Source organism: Pteronotus mesoamericanus, unplaced genomic scaffold (assembly GCF_021234165.1).
Source record: "Pteronotus mesoamericanus isolate MK-2021 breed Mesoamerican mustached bat unplaced genomic scaffold, CSHL_Meso_final scaffold_651, whole genome shotgun sequence".
NCBI classification, from domain to species: Eukaryota; Metazoa; Chordata; class Mammalia; order Chiroptera; family Mormoopidae; genus Pteronotus; species Pteronotus mesoamericanus.
In genome coordinates, this window is record NW_026555325.1 from 24,106,874 (window position 1) to 24,125,162 (window position 18,289).

General features: G+C 32.7%; 1 protein-coding gene across 4 annotated transcripts in view; it reads left to right on the forward strand.

Moving 5' to 3' along the window:
* SLC4A10 (solute carrier family 4 member 10) overlaps positions 1-18,289 on the forward strand; it is a 277,734-nt gene that overhangs the window by 184,125 nt on the left and 75,320 nt on the right. For 3 of the 4 annotated variants that reach the window (XM_054562648.1, XM_054562649.1, XM_054562647.1), the window contains exons 7-10: positions 3,959-4,050; positions 5,003-5,092; positions 9,886-10,043; positions 13,058-13,145. In XM_054562648.1, the coding sequence (XP_054418623.1) occupies positions 3,959-4,050; positions 5,003-5,092; positions 9,886-10,043; positions 13,058-13,145 (428 nt within the window). The remainder of the gene's footprint in view (positions 1-3,958; positions 4,051-5,002; positions 5,093-9,885; positions 10,044-13,057; positions 13,146-18,289) is intronic. The other variant, XM_054562651.1, reaches the window with a different exon arrangement.

Sequence of the window (18,289 nt, forward strand, 5' to 3'; positions counted from 1 at the left end):
TCCCCTACAATTCTACAGTAAGAGAAATGTCTATGTCAGTTTCACAATGAACTTAGTGAAAAATTTATGGAGTTGCAACCAGAAAAGCAGAGCTTCCATTTCCTAGTTAGTAGTCACCTGAATTACTCTCAAGTTTCTCCTGTGCTTGCCCCACATCTTTCATGATTTGCCTTGGAAAAATTAATGGTCTATAATAACTTTTTATTGGAATGGTATATGATCCCTACATGGAGACCCAGAGGAAAAAATTGAATTCATGATTCAAAGGAAAATTTATTCAAGCAGTTGCTAATATGAATAGTACGAAATATACACTTTAATTGATAAGATGCATGACATATTAAAATGTATGACATTTAAAATGGTGGATTCTTTGAGTTTAAAGGTTTGGAAAAATAAACATATATGGTAAATATGTAATATGATAATAGGTTTCTCAAATGTTTACACTTAAATAGTCATGAAATCTTCCCAGTTTTTATCAGTAATGTCCATATTTCATCAGTTTGAAAAATAATTTACCCTGAGTATAATAAGGTTACTGAGTTAATATGTGGTTTTTAAATTGTTTTTTGATAGTCATCTTCATGCTAATAACAGATGTGATTAAACATTACAATGGCATTTATTTATAAGATATATTAATACGAATAGTGATCGATGGGTAAAAAGATGGTGATGCAAGAAAGTAGGCAAAAATGTGTGTGTTCTCAAGCATTGTGGCCTAGTGATTAGACAAATTATCACAAAATTAGCATTCATAAAGCTTCCATACATATAGATGAGTGCTAAATCCTAATTTCATGCTTTTTCTTCCTGGAGGGAGAGTATCCTAGCAAATCCTTTGTTATTCTTTTAGAAAACATATTCACGATGGTTTGAAGGTAAATCCTTACCTGAAAATTGTTATTCTATGAACTACATAGATTGTTTTAGACATCAATAAGAAAATAAGGGATGCTCTTTTAAAACCTAAATTTACTGATTCTTCTTATGTAATAGTATTTAACAAAAGTCATTTTGAAATTCAAGCCTATCACTTTCTTTTGAAAGACTGATAATTGAAATTAACTAAATAAGTGTTTAGACAGATTATAATTGATAACAGAATTATAAAAATTATTCTAATTTATGAGATATCCAGTTATTCAATAGACTATAATTCATGTGTGGATTTTAGTTAGATGGATAGATAATAAAATTTTAAGCTTTATTTAAATAATTATAATTTTTTCAAAGTAACCCAAACAAAAATTGTCAGTTTAATTTTAATATAATACTACCTGTACATTTTTCTGTATCTTGCCAAGTTTTTAGATACTGACTTGAAGATATACCCATTTAATATTATTTCATTTTAACAAATTAATGTAATATACATATTTAAAATAAGTTTTGGAGCACTCCTTAAACTTTGCAAGCCACTTGGTGTGATTAAATATATTTAATTACTAATATTTACTACTGGTATTTAACTATTACTGCTGACATATGAGATACCAAATTTGTAGTTTATATTCCTACATAGGCCGGTAGATTTTATGCTTTTTTCCCCCCAGTATTAAAATACATTCTGTGTACGTATCTAGAATCCAGAAGTAGCAAGGATTTACTACCATTTAGTGTGTTTCCTGCTAGTTTAGTATGTCTCCACTAGGTCAATATCTGTATTACTTAGAATATTCACAGAAAATAGTTTCAAATCTTTTCCTAATTCTCAGCTCAATGAGGTAACATTTTGTAAAATTTTCATCATATTGTAACAAGAATATTATAGAACAAGAAATCTCAAAATATATTAATATTTACAAGGCAAAATCCAAGTACCAATGTTGCATATCATGTGAGCTGAAAGTAATTTGTGAAATGTTCTGCATACAAAGTATATTTATGGAAATGTAGGCTACTCAATTTTTTTCAATTTTAAATTATAGCATAGTCTGTACAATTAATTTTCTTCAGAGTTGATTACTTTGCATTGGTTTGACTCTCTTTTTGTGTTTGTATGTGTTTTTTTCCCTGACTGAATTAAATAATTGTTCTTCCATGTAGTTTTATACTACATGAAATAAATTATTATAAGAAAGTTGATATGTTTATTTAATTTTTTCATGCCTTGAATTTCACCACTCCATTTTACAGAACATTCAGTAAATTTAGGTTTAAATATATCTAATGTTCTAACTTATGAGAATATGGAGAAATGATGTGAAACTGGTGATTGAAGACATCTGTTAGCACAAATGCATTATGTAAAAGGTTTTTTAAAAATTACAGTTATTATTTTGAGAATGATAAATTAAATGGCTGCTAATGAACAGTGCACAGTCATAGCTGCATGTTGCAGTTAGAAATGGGAGAATGAAAATAATTAATGCTGCTTAAATCTGGCATTTTTCTAAAATTTATGTATGTATCTTGGAATATGCTATAATCAGAATTTATATACACGTTTAAAGGCAAATTTTCTTTAAAAAGTAATTTAAAAAATCACCACCAAATGTATTATTTTACTTTGTTTAGTGAAAGCAAAGACTATTTCAGTTCTAGAAGAATCTTAAGCCCATTCTTTTCTGGCAATATAAAATTTTAAAACATAAAAAATTGTATCTATTAATAAATGACCCCTGAGAAGCTTGATAGTGCACAAAGCAAAATCCTAGTAATGTTTGAAGTAAATTAGTGTTTTAAATCATACTTGGTAATTTCTAGGTAGCAATGAATAAGTGGGATTTCAGGAGAGAACTTAAAGAAAAGGTTTTATTTGTAGATACATTAGTAGTTCAGAGAAGTTCAGATGAGTACAGACTGAAGCAACTGGAGATGAGTCTAAAGGTAAACTTTGAGTCAAGTTGAAATTCAGGTAGGTAGAGAGAAGAAGAAAGCAGACACAAGAGAGTATATTCCCGGTGCATAAGACTGATGAGAATAAGAGCAGTAGTTTGGAGCCAGTTATTACAAATATGGTCATGGCTTTACAGCTGAGTCATCATCACTTGTTTCACAACAAAAAGATGGGGAGAGTTTAAGGAAGAAGAAAGATACATGTGAAATTATGCAAACCTAATTAATTTTTATCATTTCATTGCTAAACATGGAGAGCTTATGGATAAGTTGCAATTAAAAAATGTTTCATAATTAGTGAATAATGAAATTTAATTATCCTTTGCTAGCCATTGTCACCTTCCCAGCTCTACTGCCCAGTTAATATCATAATCTACCCTATAATTGGGGAAAGACAACGAAATAATTAAGTTGCTGGTTAGTGTTAATGGCAAATTATTACAATTCAAGTTTATTGATCTTTTCTCTGCAGACCAGTATTTGTATGTTTATGCAATCAAATAGTGACAAGCATAAAATCATATTTACAGGGTTCATACTGTGTGAGGTAAAGGTATTTCCAGCTGAAACTTTCATATACAAATCTCTAAAAGTTATTGTCACAGAATTTTTTCTCATTAGTTTGTTTTTTTTCAGATGCAAGAGAAGCTATAAATATGCTGTGTGCTTTTCGGATAAACATTCACGCTTTTAAGAAACTATGCATTTTAAATTCTTTGGTCTGAGATTAAATTATAACAGATATCTATCTTGTCTTTTTAAAAAATATATATCATCAGTATTGGATGAAGTGTAAAAATCAATGATGTTTCAAAAACGATAATTAGTTTTAAATATTTTTGTAGGTAATTTTTCTTCATAAGAAATAACTCCTTGATATAGAGTTTTAATCTGAGAATTTGTTTACCTTTTCTGGACTGAATTCTCCTGTTTCTATCTGTAACTTATAAATAAGAATATTTTTATTGGTAGAGATCTAATTATATTTACCCTTCATGCTTACCTCATAAACTCATTAAGAAACCTATATGATTTAGTTTAATTCATATTTCACTCAATATGTCTAAAATTATGTAAGTAATTGTTTGTATTCTATAATAACGATCTCTTTTAGCAGGTCAGATTGTTTCTCCACAGTCTGCTCCAGCCTCTGTTGAAAATAAAAACGATGTGAGCAGAGAAAACAGCACTGTTGACTTTAGCAAGGTAAGCTTTTCTCTCCCTCATTTAAGTAAGCTGCAGAATTATTACTAGAAACAACTATGCATTTTAAGAGGTGTTGACACAATTTTTTGCAGGCACATTTTTTGTTACTTAGCCAAAGCTAGATATTGTTATAATGTTAGCATTTAAGTTCATATGTAATATTTGACTTGTTCACAAAACCAAATGTGTAAGTTTTATGCATAGTCTTTAAGTTTGAGCCACTTGGTATAATACATTTCTTCCAGTAAAAAGAATAACTGGACTTCACAGAGAATTTAACAGAAGCTTATTGTTTAAAATTTTTCTGATCTTTTCAGAATTATTTTTTCCTCTATGGAAAAGCAAATCATGTAAAGTTTTCATTGTCACAAATCAGAGAAAAGAATTAATAGTGTAAGAGAACGTTAGAACCTAGTGGAACTGAGCAACGTTTCTAATAAAAACATAATAAAGACTGGCTATTAAGTGATATATTTAACTAGAGCCAATTCAAATGAAATCACTTAAATTATCCTAAGACAATAATGACTCTGAAAATAATGTCATTTTGGTTAGCAAATTTCAGAAATTTTATATGTGTACTTGTAGGCTATGGCAAACTAACACTTAAACAGGAAAGAGGAGTTTTAATTCTGACCCCAAATAAAGAGGGTCAACAATTTTCTTTGTCTGGGTGTTAGTAATCAAGAGTGTTTTTCCCCATAAAGCCCTTAGCACTGGCAATGATCATGACAGTAGGAAGAGGCAGTAACAGGAGGCAGCAGTAGAGGAAGTTGACTGCCTCAAGCTTCTGAAAAGTATAAAAGCAAGCAGCTCCTCCTTGCTGTTTCAGAATCCCTCTGCCAAAGCCTAAGTGGTCTAGGTCTAGTCATGTGCATGTTCTCCTTCTGGTGCCTGGTGGAGTCTCTAGGAGCACGGTGTACCAGCTTAAGTCTGTTAATTATGCGCGCAGGGACTGGGAGGCCAACAAAAGGGGCATACTAGTCCATGTGGGATGAAACAAAGGCAAGAAAAAGGACCTCCACAGCAGCAAGAGAGAGAGGTGAGGGCATACTCGGGCTATGTTTCTGTGATGGATCAAAGCTCATTTCACTGTATGGAGGCATGTGATTCAAACATTAAGCCAGTTCAAATGTAATCCATTTGCTGTTCCCAAAAATATCTTTTTAAAGCATTACATCTTCATTCATCTCTAAGTTGGAATAAAATTGTTGTAAACTGCCATACATTTAATTTCTGATATTCTTCATTTGAAACAATATTTTAAAAGCAATGACATAAGAAATTACTTATTTATTTATGTAGGCATTAACAGTACAACATGGGCACATTTAATATTCTCAACAACAATGATAATAAATCCTTTCAACTAAATTACCATTTAACCTTATTTTGAGGATATAACCCTTTCACACTGGATTTTCTATCTCCGTACAATTTTGCTTTTAGTTGTCTGATCTGTCTTTGGCAGCCTCAAAAATGCACCGTCACATTTGAAAGAAAATAAAGTTTGCCATTCGGAGGCAGTAGTCATATCTTTAGATTCCCTAAAACAATTAGAGTACAGAAGAGTGAAAAACAGATTTTCTTTCCTTTAATACCCTTTCTTCCTATCACATTTCCAATTACTTGTCCATTTCATTTTTTAATAGGTAAGTTAAATTTCTAGAGCCCTTCACTCAGTGCCAACCATCTATATTCCTCAGTCTCTCATCCACAGCATGGCACATTGGAAAGAACATGGCTTTTGAGAAAGGGCATGAGATCTGGAATCCTAACTCTTACATTTATAAACTATCTGATCTTAAAGAAGTTCTCTGAACTTAAGTTCTCTCATTTGTAAAATAATAATAATACTACTATATATATAGCTATGTTGTAAAAATCAAATGAAATATACAGAGTGCCTGGCAGAGTTCTGGGTAAATAGCAGGCATTCCGTACAAAGTGGCTATTATTATTACTATTAATATTAGTGGAAATAATATCAAAAACAAACTGGACCAGAATCTAATGTTTTGGTCTCCACTGGATCTCTAGTGCTTTGTACAGTATTTGGGATGTATTATTGAATGAGTTCTGTAAGATTCAAAATAATTTAAGCTTTTAGTTCTGGGATGCTTTTGAACGACCAAGTAACACTAGTTACTTTATAACCTAAAAGGGCAGAGTAGTAGGGTTTGGAAGGTACAAACATGATTGATCTATCATTATGGAAACAAAATTTAGTGCCAAATTTTGCAGGTACATGAGATAAGGTTTTTTAGCCTAATGATTTCAGTTTGGTAGTAAATTTGTCACAGCTCATTTAGTCTCCAGGTCACTTTGTCCATTTAAGTATTTTCAGTTTTTTTTAATGTAGTTTCTAAACCCCAGTAGAATTTTGAGATGTAAAGGGTAAAAAAATCTTCATTCATTTCAAGTGACTTGATCCTGTAGTCTACCTACTTTCAGTCTACATTTTTTAACCCTTTCAATGGATAGGCCCATCAAACTTCCTAATTTAAGGAATGTTTTTTAATATAATCTCAGTTGTAAGGCTGTTACTTTCTGTAACATTTTTCAAAAGCAGATGTTTCAAAACACTCTATGTCTTCATTTTTCAAACTAGCAGGCAGAGGTGGCTAATTTAGTATTTCTCAAATGTTGGTGGTATTTCTTTTATTTCAAATGATCCCAAGAAAACTTCACATTATTTTCTATGTAGAAAGAACTTTCTTTTGCATCTATCTTTAGTATGTGAAACGTAGCATAAAGAGTTTTATTATTAAATCCCTGAACTCCCGGAAAATTTAGAGATCTCATTTAGAAGGTAAGAATGCTGAATCCCAGAGAGATTTAATAGAGCTGCTCAATATCACTGGCTTGTTAATGTCACAGCACCATTTCTCCCCACAGAATCCCTGTTAATTTTCTTGTACTTTCCGTAATGGGCTTAAGACTTAAACTCTTCCCCTGAAGCCCCATCTGTTTTTCCTTCACATCTCAGTGTGTAGCTTGTCCAGACACTCCCGGTTTCTACCATAATCTTCTGTTTAACCTTGTTCCCTAGAGATATAACTGTTTCTCACCCACAGCTTAAGCACCAAATGCCCAGAATGAAACATCTTTCTCTTCTTAGCGGAAAGGCCTGGAGAACCCAGGAACAGGGGTGTAAATCCAGATCCATAGAGTATGCCTTGATTTCTTTAAGGTCCTATTTAGAGGAGAAAATTTCAGGATTTATGTTCATTCTAAGTGCTTTAGTCTACTTGAGGATTGTCTTAGGGATGCATTCAACCTAGTTCCTTCCTCAGCGGTCTTTTAGGTACTTGTAATTTTATTACAGGTTAAATTGTTCTTAAATGTGACCTTTTGTTATATTAAAAGGTAGTTATATTGTCAAATAAGGATTTTTATGAATTATATACTAACACAAATATAAAAATATAGGGCTGCTCCAGGAATAATATAATATATAGTTGCAATATAATAATATAATTAAATAATATATTATATAACCTATTACTCTCCCAAGTATTTAACTGCTTCAAGAATGATATGATAGAATGAGTGTAATATAATGGCTATTCCAGATATATATTATTTAACTATATTACTTTAAAAATAAAAAGATAAATTTGTTAATCCTGAAATAAAATGCTGTATATTTAATTCTTTTTTTAAGTTATGTATATCAATTAACATATTATGAATTATATAATGCAGAAATAAAATCATGTTTAAAGACCATATATTTCCTTTTATAAAATTAAACTATTTTAGCATACTATATACTTCTTGATTTAATTAAATTACATCTTGTATAATCGCTACCTGTTTAAGGCACAGACTTCAGTACTTAAGACTATGGCATTTTTTGAGCAACAGATGAGTTTATAGAAAGTTTTTCTGTTGGAATTTAGACTTCTCATTGAAGTCATGAAAGGTATTATCAATATGACCAATTTTTTTATCAGTTAATAGATTTTCTTAAAAAGCTATTTTTTATTTTTAATTTTGTTCCAGCACATTAACATTGTATAATTGTTATTTCCACTGGCGGAGGGTGGGGGGGACTTAATTCTTTACTCTTTTAGGCTCTGAAAGACTTAGGGAGATTTATTATGTTTTTATCACAGGGCTAATAATGCGTAGGTAATCTTTTATTCCCTTCTTGAGAATTTACACTTTATAGTGAATATTATAATTAAAATTAAAAATATTTTCAATGTATGCATATTTCCTAACTAGAAAAAGAAATATAAAAATATGATAATAATTTCTATAAAATTTAACCTTCTATTAAGGTAAATAAATACTCTTGTGTCTTTAAATTAAAAGGTTAGATTTTATAAAAGGAAAATATTTACCACATAATATCCCAATGTATATGCTTTATGAGTTTACAAACGTGTATTTGGAAAAATATTTATAGATGAAAAACTTTGGAATTTTAAAATATTTGTCATAATTTTTATAGGCAGTTTTGCTTATCATTTTCTTCCTTTAAAATAGAACATTGGTTCTTTGACATTTTTAGTGGAATACTATAGATTATTTTTATATTTATTCCTTAGGGTAATATGTATACTTCACACAATGGGTTTTATGGTTTGTGACACCTTTGTTTTACAGATAAATTAAGTAGTTATAAACCTTCAACATAGTTGTGCTGAGGTCTTGATTTTAGAAAACAACATATTTAATGTAGTCACTTAAAGTCTAGCTATGGACTTTCTAAGGGACTCTTAAAACTTTTAATTATTTTCATTTATACTTCTTGAAAAATTGTTCTCATATTATTAAACTTGCAAACAAGCTCTCTGGCCTAAAAAAGAAAAAGAAATCTTTGCCTCACCTATGTTTGCCACAGCTCTTTTCCTACTCTCTCCAGGCTACTCCCACTTTGATCTTTGGCCCCTGTTTCATTAACACAAGAGCATAAAACCAATTACTAGAGCAGATAAAAATCTTATTCTTCCTACAAAGTAATTTCCATAAAAAGCAACTCAAATGAATTATAAACAAGAAATAGGCCATGTAAAATTGACTGTCAAGTCACTGCTTGGTTTGCATTGAGGCCCTGTGTAAAAAAAGGAATATTTACTCTTAAAACATTGACATTCATTTTTCAGACTTCACTCTTTACTCTAAGCATTTTTTCTTGTTAATGATCACTTTTGTTTTGTGTGCATTCATTTCAATCACAGACATCTCATATCAAGAAATTCAACTGCGGCTCTTTAGCCACACCAAATGTTAATACTTTCATTCTTGTTTACTTTGCTATATCTAAATTCTCTGGTGGGAAATTAAAATTGAAGAATGATCAGGCTAAGTATAGAATGTGAAGAATATGGAATAAAGATAAAGACTAAAGTCATAATTAACACTGTAAGGACAAACATGTTTATATTTCTTTTGAATAGGCATATTTTGAGTATTAATTAAAATGTATTGTGCACAAAATTTAGGTAATGTAATATAAAATATTTAAATCTATTGGAAAATGCTAATTATATTATGATTAAAGCATATTAACTTAATTGAGCTCTTGCTCTTTTTCCTGAAAATTTCAAGATTACTGATACTGAAGAAGTTTCCTTTACAGATATTGAATAGGGAAAGTAGAGTATTCAGCTTCTTGATCTCAAGTTAGGAAAATGCACAGGTAAAGAAATAAAGATATTTTTAAAGGGCAAAAGACATGTTTAACTGCTTTAAAAAATTATTTATACTATATTTATTTAAATTATGTTGCTGGATTACCATATGTGAAACACTGTGCTAGGATAAAATTTAGCAAATTTTTCCAATTTTGATTTATCTTTTCTTACTTTGTGATGCTTGCAGGTTGATCTGCATTTTATGAAAAAGATTCCTCCAGGTGCTGAGGCTTCAAACATCTTAGTCGGGGAACTGGAGTTTTTGGATAGAACTGTAGTTGCGTTTGTCAGGTTGTCTCCAGCTGTATTGCTTCAAGGACTGGCTGAAGTCCCAATCCCAACCAGGTAAAAAGTATAAGAGCCTCTTTTGCATTTTTCTTAAACCATTTTTTTTAAATGTGAAAAAAGAAATAAGGAGTTAAATATATTTACTCTGGGACTTTTTTTCTAGAAACTAATTAAAAAAACTGTTTTGTCTTCTTAATTGTGGAGGAGGCAGAAAAATTCTTTAAAAATTATTCTTTCCTTTACTCTTCCCTCTCAAACTTCTATATTTTCTTTCAGCCATGCTCCCCATCTCTTAATACTCTGGTCTATATCACCAAATAATCCTTTCTTATAATTTTGGCAAAAAGTAATCAAGTGTTAGGCTTTTCTCAAAGATTGCATTTGACCGTAGGCTAGACAAGATCCTATATATGAGTGTAGTCAAACTCAAAACAATCACAGTTTTCAAGCCTTGGTTTATGCTTGAATGAGTAGGCCTTCTAAGTATATATACGTAGCAACATTAGTTTAGTCCCACTGTATCTTATGTACTGTATATTTCAGTCTGAGGTACAGGATACCTTGCATGCATATCATAGAGTCTGAAGACTCATTGGTAGTAGCATCATGGTAATATGTCTGAATCCAAATCAAAAGCACAAGTTTAGTTTGATTATCTAAACTTGTTTCTCATTGAACTATGCATAAAACTGACAACTTAGGGATAGTATAAACTGAATTATAATTGTTTATAATTTATGTCTATTTTATAGCTATAAGACTGTCCACAAGCAAAAATGTACAGAAAAAAATAATTAACTTCAGTACATTAGGTTCCTAGCAATTCAGCAGGAAATGTTGTTTTTTCCCCTTCTCCCTCCATCCAGTGTGATTTCTCTATAAAGACAGCCTTTCACTCTGATCTTCTTTTCATAGCAAAACATCTCTCTCTGGGGCCTCATCTTTCACATGACTGGTGCCCGTTTGCTGCTCTGTTGCAGGTGCTGTCAGTATGCCTCCTCGTCCCAAACATCAAATGCCTCAGCCACATTAAGATGACGTAAAGTTCAGGTGCTGTGGCATCTGGGTTTTCAGAATGTTTTCTCTATGAACCTTTGGCCTTAACTCAAAACACAGCAGATCATATTACTCTGTGCTTTGATTATGGATAAGACATCCTCCAAAATATGGAATAGTTTAGTTAGGAGAGGCCTTACTGTGTAAGAGCTCAGGTCACTGAAATGGGATTCAGTGTTTGAGTCCCTATTCCTGAATCTGGTTTAAGGAAGGAACCTGGTTACCATTCAGGTTACAGAAAGAAGCCCATCCTTTTGGAGGGGTACTGAGACTTCTGACACATGCCAACTTTTATTTTAAAAGAGTAAGCATGAACTGAGTACATTAGAGTGGCATCTGACTGTATGATTAAGGCTAATTTTCCTACACACCTATTGTGTAACCTATCCAGAGTTTCTGGGAATTTGGGATTAAGATTTAAGATGTCAATTTTACCAATTGTAGAGGCATAATCTTAGTACTTTGAAATTTCTTTTTAGCCTTCCAAGAGTGTGTTCTTATTCCACCATTTAGGATGGTGTCTGATGAGCTCTGAGTAAATGATGGCTGTTTATGACCATCATGGTTCCCTGTATTTCAAAGAAGAGAAAAGAAAAATTCCCAGGAGTAAAGCCATAATGGGGTTATGCACCCTTACTTTGAAAACTGTCAAGGTTTAGGTGACCTCATTTCATACTGACATAACAAAATACGTATAGAGAACAATGGAGGAAAAATTAGGGGCATGGTAGAGCCACTGTATAGGGAGAGATTAAAAAAGACTAGTTAGGAACAGTGAAAAATAGAAGGTTAGTTAGACAAATATTAAGTAGAATAAATAAAGCCATTTGAGGTTCTAATTATTCTTTCTTAGGAAAACAAAAGGGCACTCCATGACTATCACAGCAACACATAATAAGAATGTCAGAAAGTAATCTTTTAGGACTTTATAAATAGCCCCTGGAATGAAAACCTGAGATAGATGCATATACATAGGTTAGGAGTTTCTTTAAAAGCATTATAGTTGATCAAGCATCTGTCACCACATGAAACTATTCCTGTACAGTGGACATTTCTATGTAGTAGAAATTGACTTGGATTTGTTTTCAACTGACACAAAAACTTACTGTCAGACCCTATAGGACTGTGTAATATATGCTTCATGTAAAAACCTGTATAATCACTAGTTTATTAGTAAATGAAGTGTAGAATCATAGTACCTATTTTTGTATACCTTACAAAGCCATTTGTCTTCATACTTCAGAGCATAAACCATTTAAAAAATTAATACTGTAGAGTTATATTGCAGAACATAGGGCATTTTAAATTTTTCACAATTTCCCTGCAGCACTGACCTTTTCAGAGACAGGACCACTACCAATCCGGCAAATTTAGAGCATGTATTGATTTCGTCAAAAACTCCAGTTGTGAAGATGAGTTTGCCAGACTTTCAACCTATTTAGATGGAATATCACAGTGCAGCTGGTATTTTAATTCCGCCAGGATTGGAATGAATAGATCATTAACTCCCCCTTCTTTTTCCTGCCCAACTGGTATTTGATTCCTGACAATTTTTTTTCTATTTATGTACATTTTACATGCACCTATTGTTTTTGATCATATGTTTTTTCTTTGTTCATACAACTATATTACTTCCCCTTCTTCTACCTAGTTCTACAATTTACTTATTAGTGAATTCTCTTTTTTACAATTCAGAAAGTTTTAATCAGATCTTACTTTTATCACCTTACTCTAAGAATTATAGAATCCTTACAATTTTCACTAACAACTGTGTAGGTTCTACCAGTATCGAAATGAGGGAAACACTGAGATCAAAATAACCACAGATTCCCATTGCTTAAGAGCATAAGAGTCAAGCATTATGGAATATTTCAAAATAATAAAGCTGTGAAAGAATATCAAAGTATCTTACATAGAAATCCCCATCTGCAGTAATTCCTTTGAGATGAGTGATTCTGTACTACTAAAATAATTTTTACCATGAAACATTTGTTTTATTTTTTTCTTAATTACAGATTTTTGTTCATTCTTCTGGGACCCCTGGGAAAGGGTCAACAGTACCATGAGATTGGCAGATCAATTGCAACCCTAATGACAGATGAGGTATTTATTCAAGTTCATTGGGGACATTTTGCCCACTACACACACCTAACTTTTGGGGCTCCTGTATTTGTGACAATTTACTGTGAATTAGATTTCTCTGTATTGAATCCCCCTTCTTCTATGTTTTCACTATGAAATTTCCTTTAGAAAAATTTGTTTAAAAGGTGTAATAAATTCACACACATGAATATAATGCTTTAAAACCTCATAGCCTAAAAAATGTGTTATTTAGTGACATTTAGAATAAATTAATATCCCCCTTGTATGTGTTTTCAGAGGAAGTAGTATTATCATTGCAAATCTTTTTTTGGGCAAAGTAACTAAAAACAAACACTTTTTTAAGATTTATTTATTTATTTTTAGAGGGGAAGAGGAACAACTGAAAAGAGAAACATTGATCAGTTGCATTGCAGCACCCCAGACTACCTGAACCAAAACTGACCTTTCACCTTACACACCCACCAAATGAGCTACCCTAGTCAGGACTTGAAAAAAATTTTTAACAACTTTATTGAAATAAAAGTTGCCTAGCACATAAGCTACCCATTTGAAGAAAAAGCTCATTGGCTTTTAGTATGTTCACAGTTGCATGCAACCACAGGGAGTGGGCAAAATAATTTTAAGATCTCAAAAAAAAACAATGGCAGTTTATCTGAATAGTATAAATGACAACAATGATACAAAATCTATGAACTCTCTTTACAATGGCCTTATGTAGTTGTTCTTAACCTGGGAGTGTTTGAACCATTAGAAAACTATAGATGGATTTCAAGGGGCCTGGGATCCCTCTGATATAGCACATAAAATTCCTAATTAGAAGACTTATGTAGATTTTTTGAACTGAAACAAGCTTTCATCAGCTTCTTAAAGAATCGTATATCTCAAAAGTGTAAGAGCAATAACAGAGAACATAAATTGTAGTATTATATAACTGGTTTCTTGTATTCCTCAACACCTTACTGAGACCTGTTTTTATTGTTTTATTCTTCTTATTAAAGAGGAACAGATGCAAAAGATCACAGAAGGGGCATAAATTCAAAATTTAGTAGTAAATAACAAATGGGATTATACAAATTTAGAATTTCATCTAAATTTAATGATGTATTTACTGAACTCATTGTTTTGGATACTTTAAAATCTGTAAAAAGAGCAAATTAATATTGTATGCCATTTTTCATAGCTTTATGAAATCTGAAAATTTGATCTTGTGTTTGATAGAAATTATTCTATTATATCTGTTCAAAGTATGTTTTATGGTTTTGTATCAGTCTGTTGATATTTGCATGTAGGAAACAAAAAGCCAGAAGAAACACATTTTTTTCATCAGTTTCATAAAAGAAAAAACAGCTTATTGAGTGTATTCTTTTCTTATAGCTGCCATAAGAAAAACACAAACTAGGTGATTAAAACAAGAGTAATGTGTTTTCTCATATTTTGGGGCAGAGGGAGGGGCAGAAGTCTAAAGTCAAGGTATTAGGAGGCCCGCATTCTCTGAAAACTTTAGAGGAGAACCTTTCCTTGTCTCTCTAGCTTCTGGTGGCTCACAGTGTTCCTTGGTTTGTGGCAGCAAAATTCCAGCAAAATCAGGGAAGGGAGACGGCGTGGGAGGGGGAGTGTCACAAGTAAAAATCAGGCAGTCAGGGAAGGCCTCACTGAGAAGACGTTTCAGTAGAGAACTAAGGGAAGAAGAAGAGCAAACTAGTTAGATATCTGAGGGAAGAGCTTTCCAAGCAAAAAGATAAACAAGAGCAAATGCTTTGAGACTGGAGCGTGCCAGCAATATATCTGTGGAATAGCAAGAAGGAGAACATGGTGGGACAGAAGGCAGAGAGGGTGAGAACAGCAGGCAATGAGGTCAGAGAGTTAACCGGCCAGCCTGTGTAGGGCTTTTGTAGGTGATTAAGGATTTTGAGTTGGGATACGAATGGCAGGTTTTGAGTAGAGAAATGGTATGATATATCCTATATTTTAAAAGGGTCAACAGTACCATGAGAACTCCTGGGTTCAGCCCTTGCGGAGAAACAAGAGCAAAAGCAGAGAAACCACCTAAGAGTCCATTGCAATAATCTAGTCAAACAGTGGTGGTGAGAGAGAAATCAATGCAATTCCAGTCAGAATCACAAGAGGATTTATCAAGGAGCTTGATAAGCTTATTCTAAGCACTATGTGGAACAAAGGCCCAAAAATAGTAAAAGCAGGCTTGAAGGAACAAAACAAACAAACACATTTGCTCTTTGCACATTTGTTTTTTCCAAATTCACTGATGCTTCTTTTTGGTCTCCTTTTCTGGATCCTTGCTTCTTCCCATCCACTGCAGTGAGGAGAAATTTGCTTCATAACTATCCACTCTGGCTCTCACATTATCAGTTTCTCCCTCCCTACTATATCATTTTTATTACCTTACAAAGATGTTGTAAATCTCCTATCTTTTAAAAGGAAGAGAAAGGAAAGGAGGACAAAGAAAGGAAGGAGGGAGGAAGAAAGGAGGAAAAGAAGAAAGGAAAAATGGGGCCACTTTCTAGTTGTATGAGCTTGAGCAAGTTAACTTCAACTCTCTCTGCTTCAATTTTCTCATCTTCAAACTAAGAATGATAATACTAGTGCATATTTCATGTTATTATTTTGATAAAGATATATGTATTGTCTACTGTATACTGAAGATAAAGTGGTAGAAATTGAAGACATATTCACTGGCCTTATGGTACAACCACGAAGGCACCCTTGACTCTATTTCTATTACACCCAAATCCAATTCATCGGTAATTCTTCCTGGCTCTAGTTTTGCAACATTTCCAGAATGCTATTACTTACTATAGTAGAATGCTACTACTTCTCAGTTTCTGAACTGTTATCACCTGGCCTTCACTCATATTACCTGGCCTATCCCTATTATTACTCTACTATTGCAATAGACTCTTACATCTTTGCCCTTGCACTGTTTATTCTGTCCTCAACCTTACAGCTAGAACAATCATTCTTCTGCTCAAGACCCCCTAATGGCCTCCCATCCTATTCATAATGAAAGTCAAAGTTCTTATAATAATCTAAGGATGTCTTTCTGGCTCTTCTCCCTTACCCCTCAAACCTCATTTCCTGTTACTCTCTCTCTAGCTCACTTCTCCCTAAGGAATTGGCTTCCTTGCTATTCCTCAAATATGACATGTGTTCTCTTACCTGAGAATTTTTGCACTGGCTATTCCCTCTGCCTGGAAAGCTCTTGCTTCTGATAGGTGCATGGCTTGCATCTTTAACTCCTTAAGGTTTTTGTTGAAATGCCTACTCATTGAAGATTTCCTTCAGCTCCTTTAAAATTGCAGCATCCCCTAGCCATACCCTTATTCTTCTTTCCTGCTTTATTTTTCTACATACACTTTCCACCATCTAACAAACTATATACTTATATTGCTTATTTTTTAACTCTCTCCTCCCACTAAAATGTAAGCTCCATGAGGGAATGGATTTCTGTTGGCTTTGTTCACTGCTCTATCCCTAGCACATAAATACTTTGATAAATATCTATTGAATAAATGTTCAGAGCTCATGTTTCAGCAGGAAAAAAGGCATTAAATGACTAATTAAATAATTAACAATTGTAATAAATAATTATAATTACAGAGAAAGCTGTCAAGAAAAAGGACAAAGTGTCAGGGGAGTATTAATGAGATGTCTAATCTTTGAAAGGGGATCAGAGAAGGCTTCTCAAGAAGTCAGATGTATATTGAAATCAGGGTGTTAGGGTTGCTAGACAAACAGAAGGGAAGAGAGCAATTTAAAGTAATTAAGCTATTGGGGAAAATGATAGGAAAGCAATAATAATCAAAAATCTTATTTTAAAATCAAATTGTGGTGTGTATATACATACATACATACACACACACACACACACACACATATATATATATATATATATTTGAGGAGCTTTGAAATAATAAGGAATCAGTTATTCTGGTTGAATTTGGATATTCATCTCTCTAAAGCAGGTATAGGATCATGTGATCTCTTGAAGCAATTTTAAATTAAATGAGATTAAATCAGGAAAGATTTCAAGAGAATAACTATTAGCAGATAATGAGTAGAGCAGCTGAAATCTCATTGGAATTAAGAACATTTGCAATTAAAACTTCGGATGAAGCCTCATGGCCCTTGGCCGTATGAAGATCTTTAGAAGAGGATAGCTATTCTGAGCCAAAACTCAGTGGTTTATGACAGAAAATCTGTGTTTTTTATATTTAAAAATTCTCTTTCCCAAAAGACAACTGAGCCATAAATATACCTTCGATGTCTTTATATTATCCTAAGAAAAGGGAGTGTATTTATCACACCAATGATTTTTGTGTGTGTGTGTGTGAAATGTTCTTAGTTGGAAGGTAAAGAAGAAGCCTCTGAATATCATTATCACTTCTTCAGCAGTTTAGAATGTCAAACCAGAAACTAAAACAAATGATCTAAAAATAGAAAGGAATATTTCAAAGTAAAATTTTCCTGTAAATTTTGGGACATTTGGCTACTGTAATATAGGTTAGCATTAAGAATAACACATTAGTCCCAAACCTCAAATATTTGTTAAATTTCATATTATCTGAAATACAGAAAATGTCAGAAATATTTATGTTTAGTGTAAACTGATTTTTCCTATTTTTATTTTACCCACTTTTTAAATATTAAGCATGTTATTCAGGAGAGATTAAGGATGCTTCAGGAAAACCAGCTAAAATCTCTGCAGTTTATGACAAAGAGCATTTATTTCTCTCATGCTGTGTGTCCATCACAAACTGGCAGAGACGCTCTGCTAATTATAGTCATTCAGGCTCATAGAAGCTTCAGCTCGACCTGCTTTCTCTGTCACTATGGCAGACAAAAGGCTATGTGATAAATCCCAACTGGTGCTCATAACTTCTATTTGAAAGCGACATATGTACACCTAAATAGAGCATACCTAATCCTGACACGGAAGAAGGCAGGAATTGCAGTCCTACTCCGTATCTAGAAGACCTGCGGCATTTGTCAATAGCTTAATTGACTACCACAGGGTGTGCGTGCATGCGTGTGTGTATAAAGGTAGCTCACATTTTAAATGGAAATATACTTGCCGAACTACACAGGTAGGATATAGATCAGAAAACCCTATTTTATAACCTTATTGT